General features: G+C 38.5%; 1 protein-coding gene across 1 annotated transcript; it reads right to left on the bottom strand.

The window, feature by feature from the left end:
- Window positions 1-63: 63 nt before the first annotated feature.
- LOC134805840 (IQ and ubiquitin-like domain-containing protein) lies at window positions 64-5,065 on the bottom strand. The gene is made up of 5 exons (XM_063779046.1): window positions 4,041-5,065; window positions 3,453-3,565; window positions 2,857-3,065; window positions 2,217-2,346; window positions 64-2,007 (listed from the first exon to the last, which is right to left on the bottom strand). Exons 1-5 carry the CDS (start codon window positions 4,957-4,959, stop codon window positions 877-879), a joined length of 2,502 nt encoding a protein of 833 aa, XP_063635116.1. The 5' UTR covers window positions 4,960-5,065; the 3' UTR covers window positions 64-876.
- Window positions 5,066-14,878: the final 9,813 nt, after the last annotated feature.

Below are 14,878 nucleotides of genomic sequence, written 5' to 3'. Positions count from 1 at the left end.
TGATACTCCTGTGCGGTACGAAATCGGCAATAAAATACATTGCTGGATCGACAGCGCCTTTAGCTTCACATGTTTCTCTTTTTAGTTCTAGTACCATTACTTATGTTTCATCTTTACTTATATGATTAGGTACAAGGACCAGATGATGTCTTGTGTTTAGTGTTAAAACATTGAAATCACCGAGTTAACATTGTCATAATCATTTAAGAAACAATAAAGTATACATTTTGTTATGATAATAGAATACAAAGGTAATTTTTAAGCTTACAGCACTCTTGCACCTTTGATCTTCAGTATGCACTGTGACAACAACAAACTAAAAACTAGACTACACTAAGTGTAGTGTAGTGACTGTGCATAACAAATATAAATAAATAACTAGGTAATCATGATTTATTAACGATTTCAAAAAATATCGATAAGTAATGATAATTATCTAAACATTTTGATATAGAGGAGCATCCACCAGAATTGATCGTGGTAGAGTCGAACCAAGCTCACTCGGTAATGGCATATGCAATGTGTGAAAATGTCACCATTAATGTCAAATTTCTATTAAACTGACCGTGCGTTTGCGTGCTTCATTGAGAATGCATCCTCAAACTGCAACTGCGCTCAGCTCTGGTGGATGCTCACCTACCCTATGTTAAGCCTGGGCTTCACTAGGCAACAAATGTCAGACAAGCCAAGCGTTAACGTTCTAACTTTGCAGATATCGCTAGCATCGCGTGCCGTGCTACACTTGTCGCCCAGTCGATTCGTGGCTTAACGCTACGTGCCACTACTTTGCTGTGCACTACAGTTTCTGACAAATAATCGCCCGTTACGCGTTATGCTGCGGCGCGACAGCCTACGTGCTTTGCATCGTTCAAAAGGTTAAAGCGGTTCTACTGCGGGTACACGTGCGACCGCCGGCGCCCGCACGGTCTGCCACGTGCCCGTTTCCGTGTAGCGCTTATTGACGGTGGTCATCTGCTCGAAGTTGGCCTTCGCCAGCTTGTGCTTGTTCGCGACCTTCTGCACTAGCTCCTCGTCGTACACCTCCTCCGGCCGCTCCAGCCGCAGGTGCGCCTTCATCTCCGCCACTGTTACCAGGAAGCAGTTCCACGGCGACCAGTCCTCGTGCACGTTCCACCGGCACAGCCTCAACTCTGTCACGTCTCTGCATTCGCTGATCGCGGAATGCGAATGCCAGAGCTTCTCCACTATGAAGAAGATATCTTTCTCGTGAAGAACGAACGCCAACGAGCCCCAGCACTTGCGGCGCCGCTCGTCGCGCTGCACGGCTCTCAGTATGAAATTGTACGGCGTCATGTCGATCCACAGGTTCTCGTTTGCGTCCTTCCATGAACACGACTTGCAAGTCAGGAACCAACTCATTCTTGCGTCTAGAGGGAAGTCCGAATAAGGTTTCACTTTATTGCACATCTCGCAGTAGTGTAGTCGAGTGTTTTCCATCTTCCTGTAATCTCTGATGTCCTTGCATTTTGTCACCCCAGAATTCAGTTCAGATGTTTTGATAAATTGTAACACGCTAGCTGCGATTCTTCTTCTCAGAAAGTCGAGCTGTTGGTCATCGCACCTTCTAACGACGAGGTCGCATTCTCTGTCCAGTAATGTGATGATTTCTTCGGCCAGAGGATGGCGAAACTCAGTCAAAGCATATTTCAAATCCACGAGAAGCTCCAAGCGTTCTTTTACTTCCATATCCTCACGTAGAAAACAGTTGTAGAGTTCCTTTAGTTTTCTAGCCCTTTGTATTTCTACAGTCTCCATTGTTATAAGCTTGTCGTCCTTACCGAACCATGCTATAGGTTTGGATATTTCTTCTAAAAACTGCTGCTCTTTGATTTTTCGGCTGTCTTCTTTCATTTTGACTCGATAGGACTCGATGCATCGAAGCAGCTCGACTTCCTTATCCAGTAATAGTGTGAATTCGGCAATTTTAGGTCCTTTTGAATGCAGTTGTGAAATTCTGGATATCTCAGCGTGTTTCCATCTGTCAACCTGAAAGTAAATCATAGTTTTGGTGGATATATATACATTTAATTACCGCGACACCTCAATGAATTTGGGAATTTTGGGAATTCTGGGTTGTAGGTAGGTACCGTCGACTGCTTCAACATTATCTATCCCAACCAAACATCCAACTTAAGCACTTACTTAAATATTGTGTAAAACAAACTTCTGACATCTATTGTGCATGTTACACATACCATTGCGTAAAGTTGATCGAAGTCTTCTCTCGTTTTAGGGAAGGTCTTGGTGATCAGGTCGCGGCGCAAACGCCTCTCCATAGCTTCTCGCTCCAAACGATCTTCCTCCTTCATGCGAGCTATTCTTTCCCTGTCCACAAAAATCGGAACTTGGTAGCTATCTTATACATTGTGTCCTGGACAATAGCGCATGAACGAATAAATGCGACCAGGAATCGGCAACGAACATGGCATAACTATTATATCGTTAGGTACATCTAATTCGGAACTCAAAAAATTATGAAAAACTCAGACATCGATATATAGGTATAATATATAAATACTTAAATACATAGAAAACAACCATGACTCAGGAACAAATCCTGTATCATCAACATCATACAAATAAATGCCCTTACCAGGATTCGAACCCGGGACCATCGACTTCATAGGCAGGGTCACTACTCACTACCCACTAGGCCAGACCGGTCGTCAAAACCAAACAAATCGTTAAATTAAATTCAATTTCCAGGACACATTTGTAGGTGCTGCAGATAAAACGATGATGATGATAAAAAAACATAGAATAACAGGACAGAGTTACTTTTGCACTTATAATATTAGTATTGATTAAGTATGTAGGTAATTAACGAAAACTCACATGCATACTTTCAGCCACCGTTCCACCTTCTGCCTAAACTGATGATGCCTGAAAGCCCGCTGGATGACGGAGGCGTAGTGGTCGTGGTTCAGGCGCACCTTCATTTCCTCGTAGGTCTCATAATGCTGCGCCACCACGATTCTGTCTGTGACGTTCGGTATGTATGCTTGGGTTGAGTTCATTTGTGTTGCTTGGCTGTAGCTAGTGTCCTGTAAAAAGGTAATAAAAATAAATTAGTAAATATGTAGTAAAGACTCAATGTCTACAGAACTAGTTAGCGTCAATAGGAACTTTAGGAACGCTTGCAAAGCGAGGTTTAAACTTTCAAATTTACAGTTAAATTCAAATAAATTTATGGATACAGCGTTCAACAATACGTAACCTACCTATGTAAAAAAAGTTGTAAATATAACGAATTGATAAATGCAATTTACGATGTATATAGATACTTAGAGGTAACTACCTAACCATTTCTCAGCGTGCGCTTGCGCGAGTTGAGACTGGCGGTGGACCTAACAGTTTAGTTATTATTTTTTAATCGTACTTATATTCCTATTTAACCTACCATTTATATGGTATAATTTTGACGCACTTACATAAATCTTTTCCCTTTCCTCTGCTGTTTGTGTATCTCGACAATTCTTCTTTTCCGGTGGTAGCTTTTCAGGTTTTTGCGGTGTCTGGGTGTAGGCATGATGATAAATTTGTCCTAAAAAATATTTTACGTCAACAAATTACAATAACTTTAATCATCATGACGTGTAGACACGTAGTTTAGGCACATCATACGTCGTGTGGCGTCCAAGTACCTATTACCACAGCCTTTATTTTTATGGTTGGTATCAAAGGTGTGTTACGAATGTTACGATATAGGTATATTCTGTATTTAGCTACTTTGTCTATTTGATGCTGACTGTGCAACGAGAACGGTACCTACATATTAAAAATTTAGAACTTATGGTTTTGATATGTTACGTTAAACTTACGACCGTCACACGACAGTGTATAATCGCGCACCAATAGGTACGCGCCAGAGATCGTATCATAACAATACTCGTATTAAAAATCTGCTTTTATAGGTCAAACCTACGCGGTCTCTAGATACTTACAGCTGAGATGTTGGACATGAAATGGCAAGCTTAAATATTGGACTATTGTTTATTGGTGGTATGTTGTATTTTTACCTGTATGTATATTTTTATATCCGCCTAAATAAGGTTTCTTCATTGGTAAGGAAAAAACTTCAACATTGATTGCCTTTACAGTGTTACCAAACCGCACATTGACTGATAAAACATCGTTGACCGGCATTTCTTTGTATAGTTTATCTAAATTTAACACCTCTTTATTTTTCGTAAGTAACTCTACTTCCACAATGCCATATTTATCAAAGTCTAGGTCTAAAAGAGCCATGCGGTCTGCAAGGGGATTTTCCCCCCTCAACAATACTAAATTATCCGGATCGGTTTGAAATAGCCCGGCCAGATTCTTCTTGACTTCATGAACTTTCATTATAGAATGGTACGATCGTGTAAATATTCCATTTTGATTCCGCACTCTAAATTTAATGGCAATGAACGGTATCATTCGCTTTTTTGGGGCAACTGCTTGCAAGAGATCATAGACGTAGTACTCCACCGGAATAGATGAGAGATGGAATTCCTCCGAGTCTTTTGTGAATACATCAATAACTAAATTTCCGAGAGCGTCAGTCTTTAAGTCGGACAATGGGCTGCTGTCATTCAGTACATTTCTGTTTTTGGTTAATATGAGATTGTTATTTGACACGGAAAGTAATTTGGCTAATTTGCGTTTGACAAATTTAACTTGGGTGCTCGCTGGGAAAACCTTGCTGAAAGATTCGTTGAGGTGAACGGGAGATTTGAATGTGACGAGTATCTGGCTGGTGGGGCATTTGAAGAGCTCGAGCTCCCTGGCACAGGGGGCTGTTGATACACGCGATTTGTCGTCACTTTTGGTATAAGCGAATCGATAGGGAGGAGCTGTGAGTAACTTCTCTCGACCCAACTCGCACTGACACGCCACAACACCTTTCAAACAGTCCGAATTTGGAGAAATATCCACATTCCTCCTCAATTCCATCTTACTAATAGTAAATATTTAGTAATAAGAAATGTAAAATAATCAACAATCTATGTATATTAAGCTAATGCTAAAACTATAATCCCGTTGCCATGACGGCTTCTGAAATATTTATTTTCGTTTGACGGCTTAGTGTCAATGGTTGCTAGGTAAGTAACAAACCAATAAAGTAAGTAGTGTAGGTATTGTTGTGATAAACTTTTTGTTTTAGCATTGTTTTTACTCTCCTTGTTCGAGTTGTTTGTGGGTCATTTGCATTGTTTTGTACTTTTGTCTAATTTTTTCTTAACATTCTCAGTTTCGTAACGAAAATTAACCATACAAAAATGCAAATTTGTGGGTATAGCTAACATTCGTAACGAAACTGAGAAAATTAAGAAAACTTAATCTCACCTTTTTTTAATTTTCTCAGTTTCGTTACGAATGTTAGCTATACAAATTTGCATCCTTGATCCCTGTACGTTAGGGATCAATCCCTAACGTAATAATAAATAACAATATCGAGGTGTTTTTTTTTTCAAATTTTCTTGGGTATACATTGTGTAAATCAAATACGGGGGATAAATTAAACCAGGTATAGAGTTTATCCGCCTCATCATCAGGTAATTAAAAAGATTTTTTAAGTTAAAAATTTAATTATGACCATGTAATTATTTTAATTTTTGACAATTTACCTAGCAGAAATTTACTGCAAACATTACGAGACATTTCATGGCATGACATTACGTAATACGAGTTTTTTATAGTAACTGCCAATAAGCGTTGGCAAGTAGGTACTTACCTATTATGGTTAATATTTACATTATACATACAGGGTGGAAAGATAAGTCGGGCCCTGGAGGGAAACTACCTTAAATCCTTAAGCTGGCTCATTTGACTTAAAGGAGACATTCCTTTATTTTTAAAAAGAAACAAAACTGCATTCAAAGTATTTTTTTTTCTTCAATTTGGCTTGTCTAAAAAAATCTTGAGTACTAAATATTAGATTTTATGGATATTTTGTACGACAGACGAGTGTAAGACCTAATGTTTCTTGGAGAAATGTTATCATTAACATTAACTGTATCGACTAGTAGAATAAAATTGCGAGTTTTTATTTTTTGTGATTTTAGTCGGTTTGAGTCCCGGGCGAGGCAAGCGAGTTTTAGAAAATCTTTGAATGCAGTTTTGTTTCTTTTTAGTAATAAAGGAATGTCTCCTTTAAGTAAAATGAGCCAGCTTAAGGATTTAAGGTAGTTTCCCTCCAGGGCCCGACTTATCTTTCCACACTGTATATCTAAGCAAAATTTATCTCAATATACTTCTTAGGTCCTATACTAACCACCGTTGAAATATTCGCCCGTATTGAATGTACACACTGTGTATACCTACTACCTACACGTATAATTGAAAATGCCCATAAATCTCGTACGTATAGGCCTGCATGGTTACCTGTGAATACACCGTAAAACGTGTGCGCTATAAATGCATAAGTTTTTAATCGAATACAATTCAATTACGTCACCAAAATAGAGAGAATGCATCGCGTGTGCCAGTCTTTATTTCGACATAACATGGTTTGCACTAATTGCACTCGCTAACCCATAGACTTGGTCTATGACACGGCGCCGCCCGGGGGGCTAAAGTTAGCGTAAACAGGTACGCCGTAAATAGAAAACCGTTTATACAATAAAGCTTAAAGCAATTGCTAAGAACAAAAAAAACCTGAGTAGCTACATAAAATTCCTTTGAAAATCCCCACAGAATCGTAGGTGTGTTGTGAAAACTCTTTAAGCAATTATCTATTTTCTTTGTAACTTTATGCCGGGAAATATTATCTTTTTGCGTTACTCCTGCAAATCCTCATAATAATGCTTTTAAAATGAATGCACAGACGTGATAGAAAATAGGTAGGTATTAAATAGGATACAGTAAAAGCTTATCGATCGGCTATACCACAACCTAAGTAGCTAGTTAATAGTTAATAAAAATTGAGAAAACAATAAAATTACAGCGCAATAAAAGAGCGAATGTGCAGAGTATAGCTGTGTGCTGGCGTGATATTAAATTCCTCCGAAAACATAAAAATGATTTTCGATCGTAAAAGTATAATTTACAGACGTAAAAATGCGCCAACTTATGGGTTACGAAACGAGATGTGAACCCGGGATATTGGCAGCTTTCGTTAAGGAATTGCTTTCGAAAATGTCCACTAAAATAAAGCAATAAAAAGCATTTGAGACTGAACAATGTTAATTTTTGCTGTTGAAAATTCTATTTATATAGGCCTTTGCTATATGCTATAAGTATAAATAGAGTGAGGTGATTGATGGAAATTAACCTATGTAAGCGGGTTATTTACTTAGGAAGCCTGTTCGGGCGGCTTTAATTACCAATGGATAATCGAGCCGGGGTTCGAACTCCCGACTTCGACTCACGCCTTGCCGTTAGGCTACCAGCGCTTCCACCTGTGTAATGTGTATTCATGTAAATATGAAACATGAATTGTTTAATTATTATTTTAACAGTGCGATTTGAAATATAGACCCAATTTTTAACTACGGTCCCTCATCATTTTTAATTAGAATAAATTTGTGTGAGGGTAACCAAATGCCTATTACCTACAACCTATGCACGAGGTCTTGGGATTTTTGAGCGGAGGCAGCGAGCTTTTTACATTAACAGAATTCAGTTTGGTATTAAGTGGCTTACTAATGTAAGTAATAGACGATTGTGTGTGATGGCAATGTATTATCCGATATTCCATGGGTACCTATACTACCTATAGTTTTATAGGTAAGCCCCACGTGGCTGCAATGATCAAAAATAATACACCAATATCGTGTTGTTAACACCTTAAATGTGGAATTTTAAGGTACTTACCGTACTTCAACATAATCCCTAAAAACCCCCATTTAAACGGATGCTCAAAACGAGAGGTGCCTTAAAACAGTTGTTGGCTCGTACAAAGTGGAGTGCACCAAACTTTCATCTTTATTCGATACGAGTGAGTTGGACAAAAACTATAAATGTAGCTAGGTGCGCTCGCTCACGGCCCGCTGACTTGTCGGTGCGTTTCGTTTGATAATTTCCGTGTTCGGGCGGCTTTAATCGAGTGAGTCCGGCCCGGGCGCCCGAGGCGTAAAATTGTTCACCTCGATTATCCCGAACAACGGGCCACGGGCATTCGCGAACAACTCGTGTAAACAATTGGACACTTTTTAGTAAGTGAATTGTTGTTATTTATATAGATTTATTAAGTTTCATTGCACATTCACGCTAGAGTGAATATTTATGTTATTGCCTTGTTGTGAATCAACTGACTATATTTGATTTCAATGAGGATTCGACCAACCTTTGCCAATAGACACGTTTTAAGGCCATTGAGTAGTATAACAAAACATTTAAGATAATACATACATATATATATTAGGTATATAATAATATGTGTAATAATATTAATATAATAATATTCGACTGTTTGTCTGAAATAAACGTTTTGATTGATTGAAAAAGCCCTAACTAAACCTGGAGAGAAAAATATGTATTCCCAAACTAGTATACGTCACCCGACATCCAAAAATAATTTAATCCAAGGTTTGTAATTTGGAATACCTAGTACCTAAATCCATCACGGATAGATTGTCCTAAGCTAAAAACCATATCAATCTTACTAATGAGAATATCATAGGTACATATATCATGTTTTCACTTAAAGTAGGTCGTAGGGCTGATAAAAGTAAGCATATAGGTACCTACTTTTACCTAATTGTAGTTTATGTCAAAGTCCGTAACATTTTTGTAGGGCAACCAATTCGCAATTCATTTTTGCAAGTGTTTGCCCTGCCCACATACTATGTACCTATACCTAAAACAATTAATCCGTGGACGTCGAAATTAACCCCCGAGGCCGAGTCGCATCCGTCGTAATAAAACAGATGCAAAGTTTTTCTTTGGCAAGCGTAGTGCCGCAGCAAACGGAAGCGAAGCAACAGGCTTGATTAAAACACGTGTTTACAGAACGCACGTCCCCCGGACAAACGCAATATACGCTAGTTCTACAGCTAAGGCGCAACATATTATGCTGCAGAAGGTGCAGATGAATGTTCTGGTTGCCCTGAAAACCAGAGTTGTAACAAGCGTCACGACGTATGCTTAGTGGCATTCTTTTGACTGTAAGGTTATCGGGTAAGATAAACCTCCCATGTCAAACCTGTAGGCCTAGCACACATGATTGGCGCGATAGTAACTCGCCCGCGAGATGGACTACCCGTCTCTTTCTAACTGTATTAAGTAAGTAGTTAAAGAGGGACGGGTAGTTTATCTTGCGTGCGAGATACTGTCGCGCCAATCATGTGCTAGCCCGGCTGTTACGTACGGTTTTTTGTCAGCACACTCTTCCGGAAATGTCTACTTAGCTATGTGAAAAGGAGCCGTTCATTACGTACACTTTCTGTGTTTCTTTATGTTATAGCCAAGATTAACTAGTCATTCCTACTCTTGGTGATATGTCACAGTTTAACTTTACTTAGGCTCAAAAGTAGCCTTATGAACATATTATTATATTTAATGAAAATCTATGCTTTGAGATGCAAAGGTATCCGAGTGAACTATGATAGATTAACTGTTAACTTCATACCTAAGTACATTTTTTATGGACATTTCCCCAGCACTTGAAAAAACTACCGTCGCAATACCCACTATATAGGGGTATTGCGACGGTAGAGTAGGTATAGTATATATATACTATACCTACTCTTGTGTGTACAGTTGTGCACACAAATGCCTGTTATACCTAATACTTATGTAAACATGGTTTACAATAGTTCTACATAGGTATACATATATGGTTTGCAATAGTTCTACAGGTTGTTCAGTCTGTTTGTCAATCAAAAGTGCAGACAGTATGCTCCTCCATTAGTAGCACTAATTATCTAGCTGTAAGTTACCTGTCAGTCAGCCCCTTTCGTTCTGTACCTACAATCTCCGACCCGACGTATCAAAACCACTTGCGGGGAACTTGTCAATATAATGTATACGGGTAATCTGGTTCACAATGTCGGGTAATGCCAAAAATGGACTTTAAAATGATGGAATTATGGATGATTTTCAGAATTACCTAACATTTTGAAGTACCTAGTTGGAATTACCCGAATACACCATTACGACAAAGGCTTGATATCTTTATGATTCTGCCTCATAAATATTAGTGGCTCAGTAAGCTGTAGACCTCGCGCACCCCATGACACCACAATTTTGTAATATTTCCAAAAATGAAATCGCCTGAAACGTCCATATATAGTAGTATACCCTATAATGGACACGGAACCAGTAATGGGACAAAAAAACAGAATTCCTCTAAAATAAGTATATAAAAGTAGTTTATAAACACTGGATATATTTTTATCATAAATAAGAGTCCTAGAGCTGATTATGTTTGAATTTTTATTAAATTCGGTTATTTTTTAAGAAATGTGCGTCAACCCAAAAGTTGTCGTGCCACTGAAAAAAAATATCACTAAAAATTCTTAACAACTTCGCTAAGAGAGGTGAGTTCATTTATTAAATTTTAATTAATTCATACTTGATGAAAACTAGAATGTGTTTTGTTAATTGCATTTATACAACACACTATGTTGTGACTCCACAGATGTAAAAAAATTGTGGTATTTGGCCCAATCCCATTATAGGAGCTGTAAAACTGTAATACCTCCTATGATGGGACAATTGACATAATGATGCTTGCCATGCCACAATACAGAAGTAAAATGTAGTTACGAAATATGTCAACCAGGAGGTATTCTCGGACTTAGGATAAATTAATATCGTTTTTCCAAACTTTTATTTAACTTGCCTTGTTAGTTAGTGTGGGTCAAATCTTGGTAGCTGAATTTGACCCACTTTTCGATTTCCGATTCAGTTGAAATTTTATGTAAGTACGTAATTAAGTATGCAAATCGGATGATAATGCAATATTATGATAACATGGACTTGATCTGATGATGGAGAGAGGAGGTGGCCATGGGAACTTTATCGCAATAAACCCTAACTAATTGTGTTTGAGTATATTAGAATTGTCTTGATGAATCTAATACAATAATAATTGGCTGTGGAAAGAAAAATACATTCAGCGATAAAAGCTTATACCAAAAATTGATTTTTTTGCCATAACTTATTCCCCATTTAAAAATTTAATACTGATAGAGCAATGTCCATTATAGGGGGCCCATTACTGGATCCACGTCCATTACCGGGGGCCCATTACTGGAGCTTTGGTGTCCATGACTGGAGAAAAAAAGCATAGTTTTAATTTGTTAATTATGTGGAAACTCATTGCAGTATCTTTGATACAACACGCCTAAAACATGAAAGGCGGATAGGACTTTCATCTTTTAACACGCTAAGCGGAAGACATGTACAAGGGAAATATCATAAATACTCCAAATTTCCTCTTAAATGTCCCATGACTGGTGCTGTTACTATACCTACTTACAGGGTGATCAATCCAAATGGGTCAGTATGGAGAAGTCAGAAACTATGAGAGATAGCGAAATCTGTTCTTAGGAGCCATGGCTTCGATTTTAGATTTAATAATAATGGCATTAATTTTTTTTTTTAATCTATCAAACATAACCGGGATTCGAACCTGGTCAATATTCTTTATGTAATCTCGTGTAGTATTTGTTTGTATGGCAACTTTTAAACGATGCGTGATAGGTGGGGGGTGCTCGACCAAATATCATAGAGGGCCCCGAGGCAAAACAAACTATATTAAAAAAAATTCAAATTGGCCGACTTTTTTTTTAATTTTTTCATGTTGGTCCGAGCGCGCTGAGAATTGGCATGCGGCGAGCCTGGGGTCCCAAAATTACCATGTCAAAAAATTTTTTTGGAAAAATCCAAAATGGCGGCAGACACGGGCAAAGTCAAATTTCCAAGTAGGTTAAAAAGCGAGCCCAAAGGGCGAGCTTCAGGCCGGGAGGCCGAAGGCCGACCCCGGCGGAAGGCTGAAGGCCCGGAGCCCCCACCCTGACTCCTAAAACGCGAGGCCAAAGGCCGAGCTGCGTGAATGCGGTGCTTCCAAGCGTTCTACCAAGTCAACTGTCTTGATGAGCGAAGACGGCGGGCCGAATGCCCGACGGCGAAGCGTCGAGGCTTGCGAGTCCCATATAACCATTCCAGTCGCAGAATCACAAAGTGGTAACTAAATGTCAGATGTGTCGTAACAGAGTCCACACAATGTGTCTAGAATTGTTTCGAAACAAAGTGTCGTCGCCGTGTCTACACTTTTCCGTAACAAGGTGTCGACACATTTGTGTGCACTTTGCGTGCGGTTTGCGACTAAATCTGACAGCAAATTTGTGACAGCAAATGTCAATATAAAATACCTCTTGAAAACCAAGGTTTGTCAAACTACTATTAGTGTCTCGTGTGCTCGTAATTCTAGTAAGTCATCATGGGCAATGCAAATGATAATAATCGACCGAAACCATATAAACACCCAACACCCGTCAACCTTTTACAGAAAAGTTTTTAAAGAAATTCAATAAGCTACTTAGGTCAGGCAACGAATGCTCCAAAAGTTGTAGAGGGAAATGCTCGGAACACAATTTTTGACTCCGTAACTCGGTTTGACAAGTTAGGAGGTGAACATATCAAAAGTCCCCGGCCGTAGCCCTTAAGCGGGGGGGGGGGGGGGGGGGGGGGCTTTGAAGGTCCCATTTTCCCGTTTTTCGATTATATCTCGGAAACTATGCATCTCAGCGACATGGCCACTTATACAAAATGAAAGTTAATTTAATTTGTTACAAGTTTATTCAGTCAATTTTTTCGATATGTTGAATAGTTTTTGAGATATCCGCTCTTGAAAGTTTATTTAGGGCTCTCAATTTTATCTTGATATATCTATATCAGTGAAGGTGCTAGGCCGTGTTTGGTATCGTTTTCGTATAAATCTGGGGTGCTGAATCCATTTAAGATATCACATTGACACCATTCCACAAAATAAAAATAAATCTTTTTAGGGTTCCGTACCTCAAAAGGAAAAAACGGAACCCTTATAGGATCACTCGTGCGTCTGTATGTATGTCCGTCTGAATACACAAAATAGTTCTTTACCTATAGATGACAGGAAAACCTATTAGAAATGTGCAGTCAAGCGCGAGTCGGACTTAATGTACGGAACCCTTAATACGCGAGTCCGACTCGCACTTGGCCGGTTTTTTTGAAACTCTTCTTGACGCTTAACCGCTGAACCGATTTCGTTGAAATTTGGTATAGAAATACTTTGCGTCCCGGAACAGGACATAGGATAGATCTTATAACCAAAATCATCTTTTGAAGGTGTGAAAAGTGGCGTGGAAATTTGTACGGGAAATCAATAACCGCTGAACCGATTTATATGAAATTTGGGATGGTCTACATCTTTGATTTAGTTAAAAATGATGAAAAAACATGACTTCAAACCTAAACTTAAACAGTATTAACTTCAAGAAGTCAATTCTGAATTCCCCCTACACCTCATTTCACACCTTTAAAGGATGATTTTTGAGATAACTTATTATATCCTGTCTCGGGACTCAAAATATATGTGTACCAAATTTAAATTAAAACTGTTCAGCAGTTTAAGCGTGAAGAGGAGTTTAAAAGAAAGTATTTTAATAAGTTTATATGTTTTTACTTCGGAATGGTGTCAATGTGATACTTTAACTAAATTTGGTACTGCGAATTTATACGAAAACGATACCAAACATGACCTCGTAGCTTTACTGTTGTAGAAGTCAAAATAAAATTGAGAGCCCTAAATTCTTATTACTTGGCCAAACTTGTGTAGAAGGAAAAGGTAAAATAAAAGTCTTCGGCAGGAATATAAGACACAAATATATATTTTTTTTGCGTTACTATTTCATTCATCAAATATAAACATACCTTGATTATACTATTCTAGTGAGATCCTCATAGATAAACAAAAACATTTACTTAAAAAATTACAAGGTCGAAATGTCACGGAACTTGTGAGAGTAATATGTGAAAAATATAAACTTTTATGACAAAAAAAATCTGGACACAATTTAAGAATCACCCAATTGCGTCGAGGAATCATCTGTATTTTTGCTTGTTTCATTACCTCCTCGCTTCTTTTTTGTCCTTTGTATTCTGTAGCAATTTGTTAGATCTGAAAATAAAGATAACTTGCGTCGTCACGGATGTCGATTTATAGGTTTTAGGGAGTGCAGAATTCGAAAACGATGATCATTTTATAATCCAAGATGGCGGCTACGTATTTTGTCATAAAAGTGGAATCCAAAATAGTCATCATTTTCGAAATCTGCGCCCCCTAAAATCTATAAAACGACATCCATGACGACTTTTATGACATAGTGCATGGCCGCCATCTTGGAATCCAAAATAGTCATCATTTTCGAAATCTGCGCCCCCTAAAACCTACAAAACCATATCCATGACGACTTTTATGACATAGTGCATTGCCGCCATTTTTAAATTGAAAATGTTATCATTTTCGAAATCTGCGCCCCCCAAAACCTATAAAACGACACCCATGACGACTTTTATGACATAGTGCATGGCCGCCATTTTGGATTCCAAAATGGTCATCATTTTCGAAAGCGGGGCCCCCTAAAACCTATAAAACGACATACATGACGACTTTTATGACATAGTGCATGGCCGCCATCTTGGAATCCAAAATGGTCATCATTTTCGAAATCTGCGCCCCCTAAAACCTATAAAACGACACCCATGACGACTTTTATGACATAGTGCATGGCCGCCATTTTGGAATCCAAAATGGTTATCATTTTCTAAATTTGCGCCCCCCAAAACCTATAAAACGACACCCATGACGACTTTTATGACATAGTGCATGGCCGCCATTTCGGATTTCAAAATGGTCATCATTTTCTAAATCGGGGCCCCCTAA

Source organism: Cydia splendana, chromosome 2, assembly GCF_910591565.1.
Source record: "Cydia splendana chromosome 2, ilCydSple1.2, whole genome shotgun sequence".
In the NCBI taxonomy this organism is placed as follows: Eukaryota; Metazoa; Arthropoda; class Insecta; order Lepidoptera; family Tortricidae; genus Cydia; species Cydia splendana.
The sequence above is the reverse complement of the archived record's forward strand: the minus strand, read 5'-3'. Positions and strand labels throughout refer to the sequence as shown.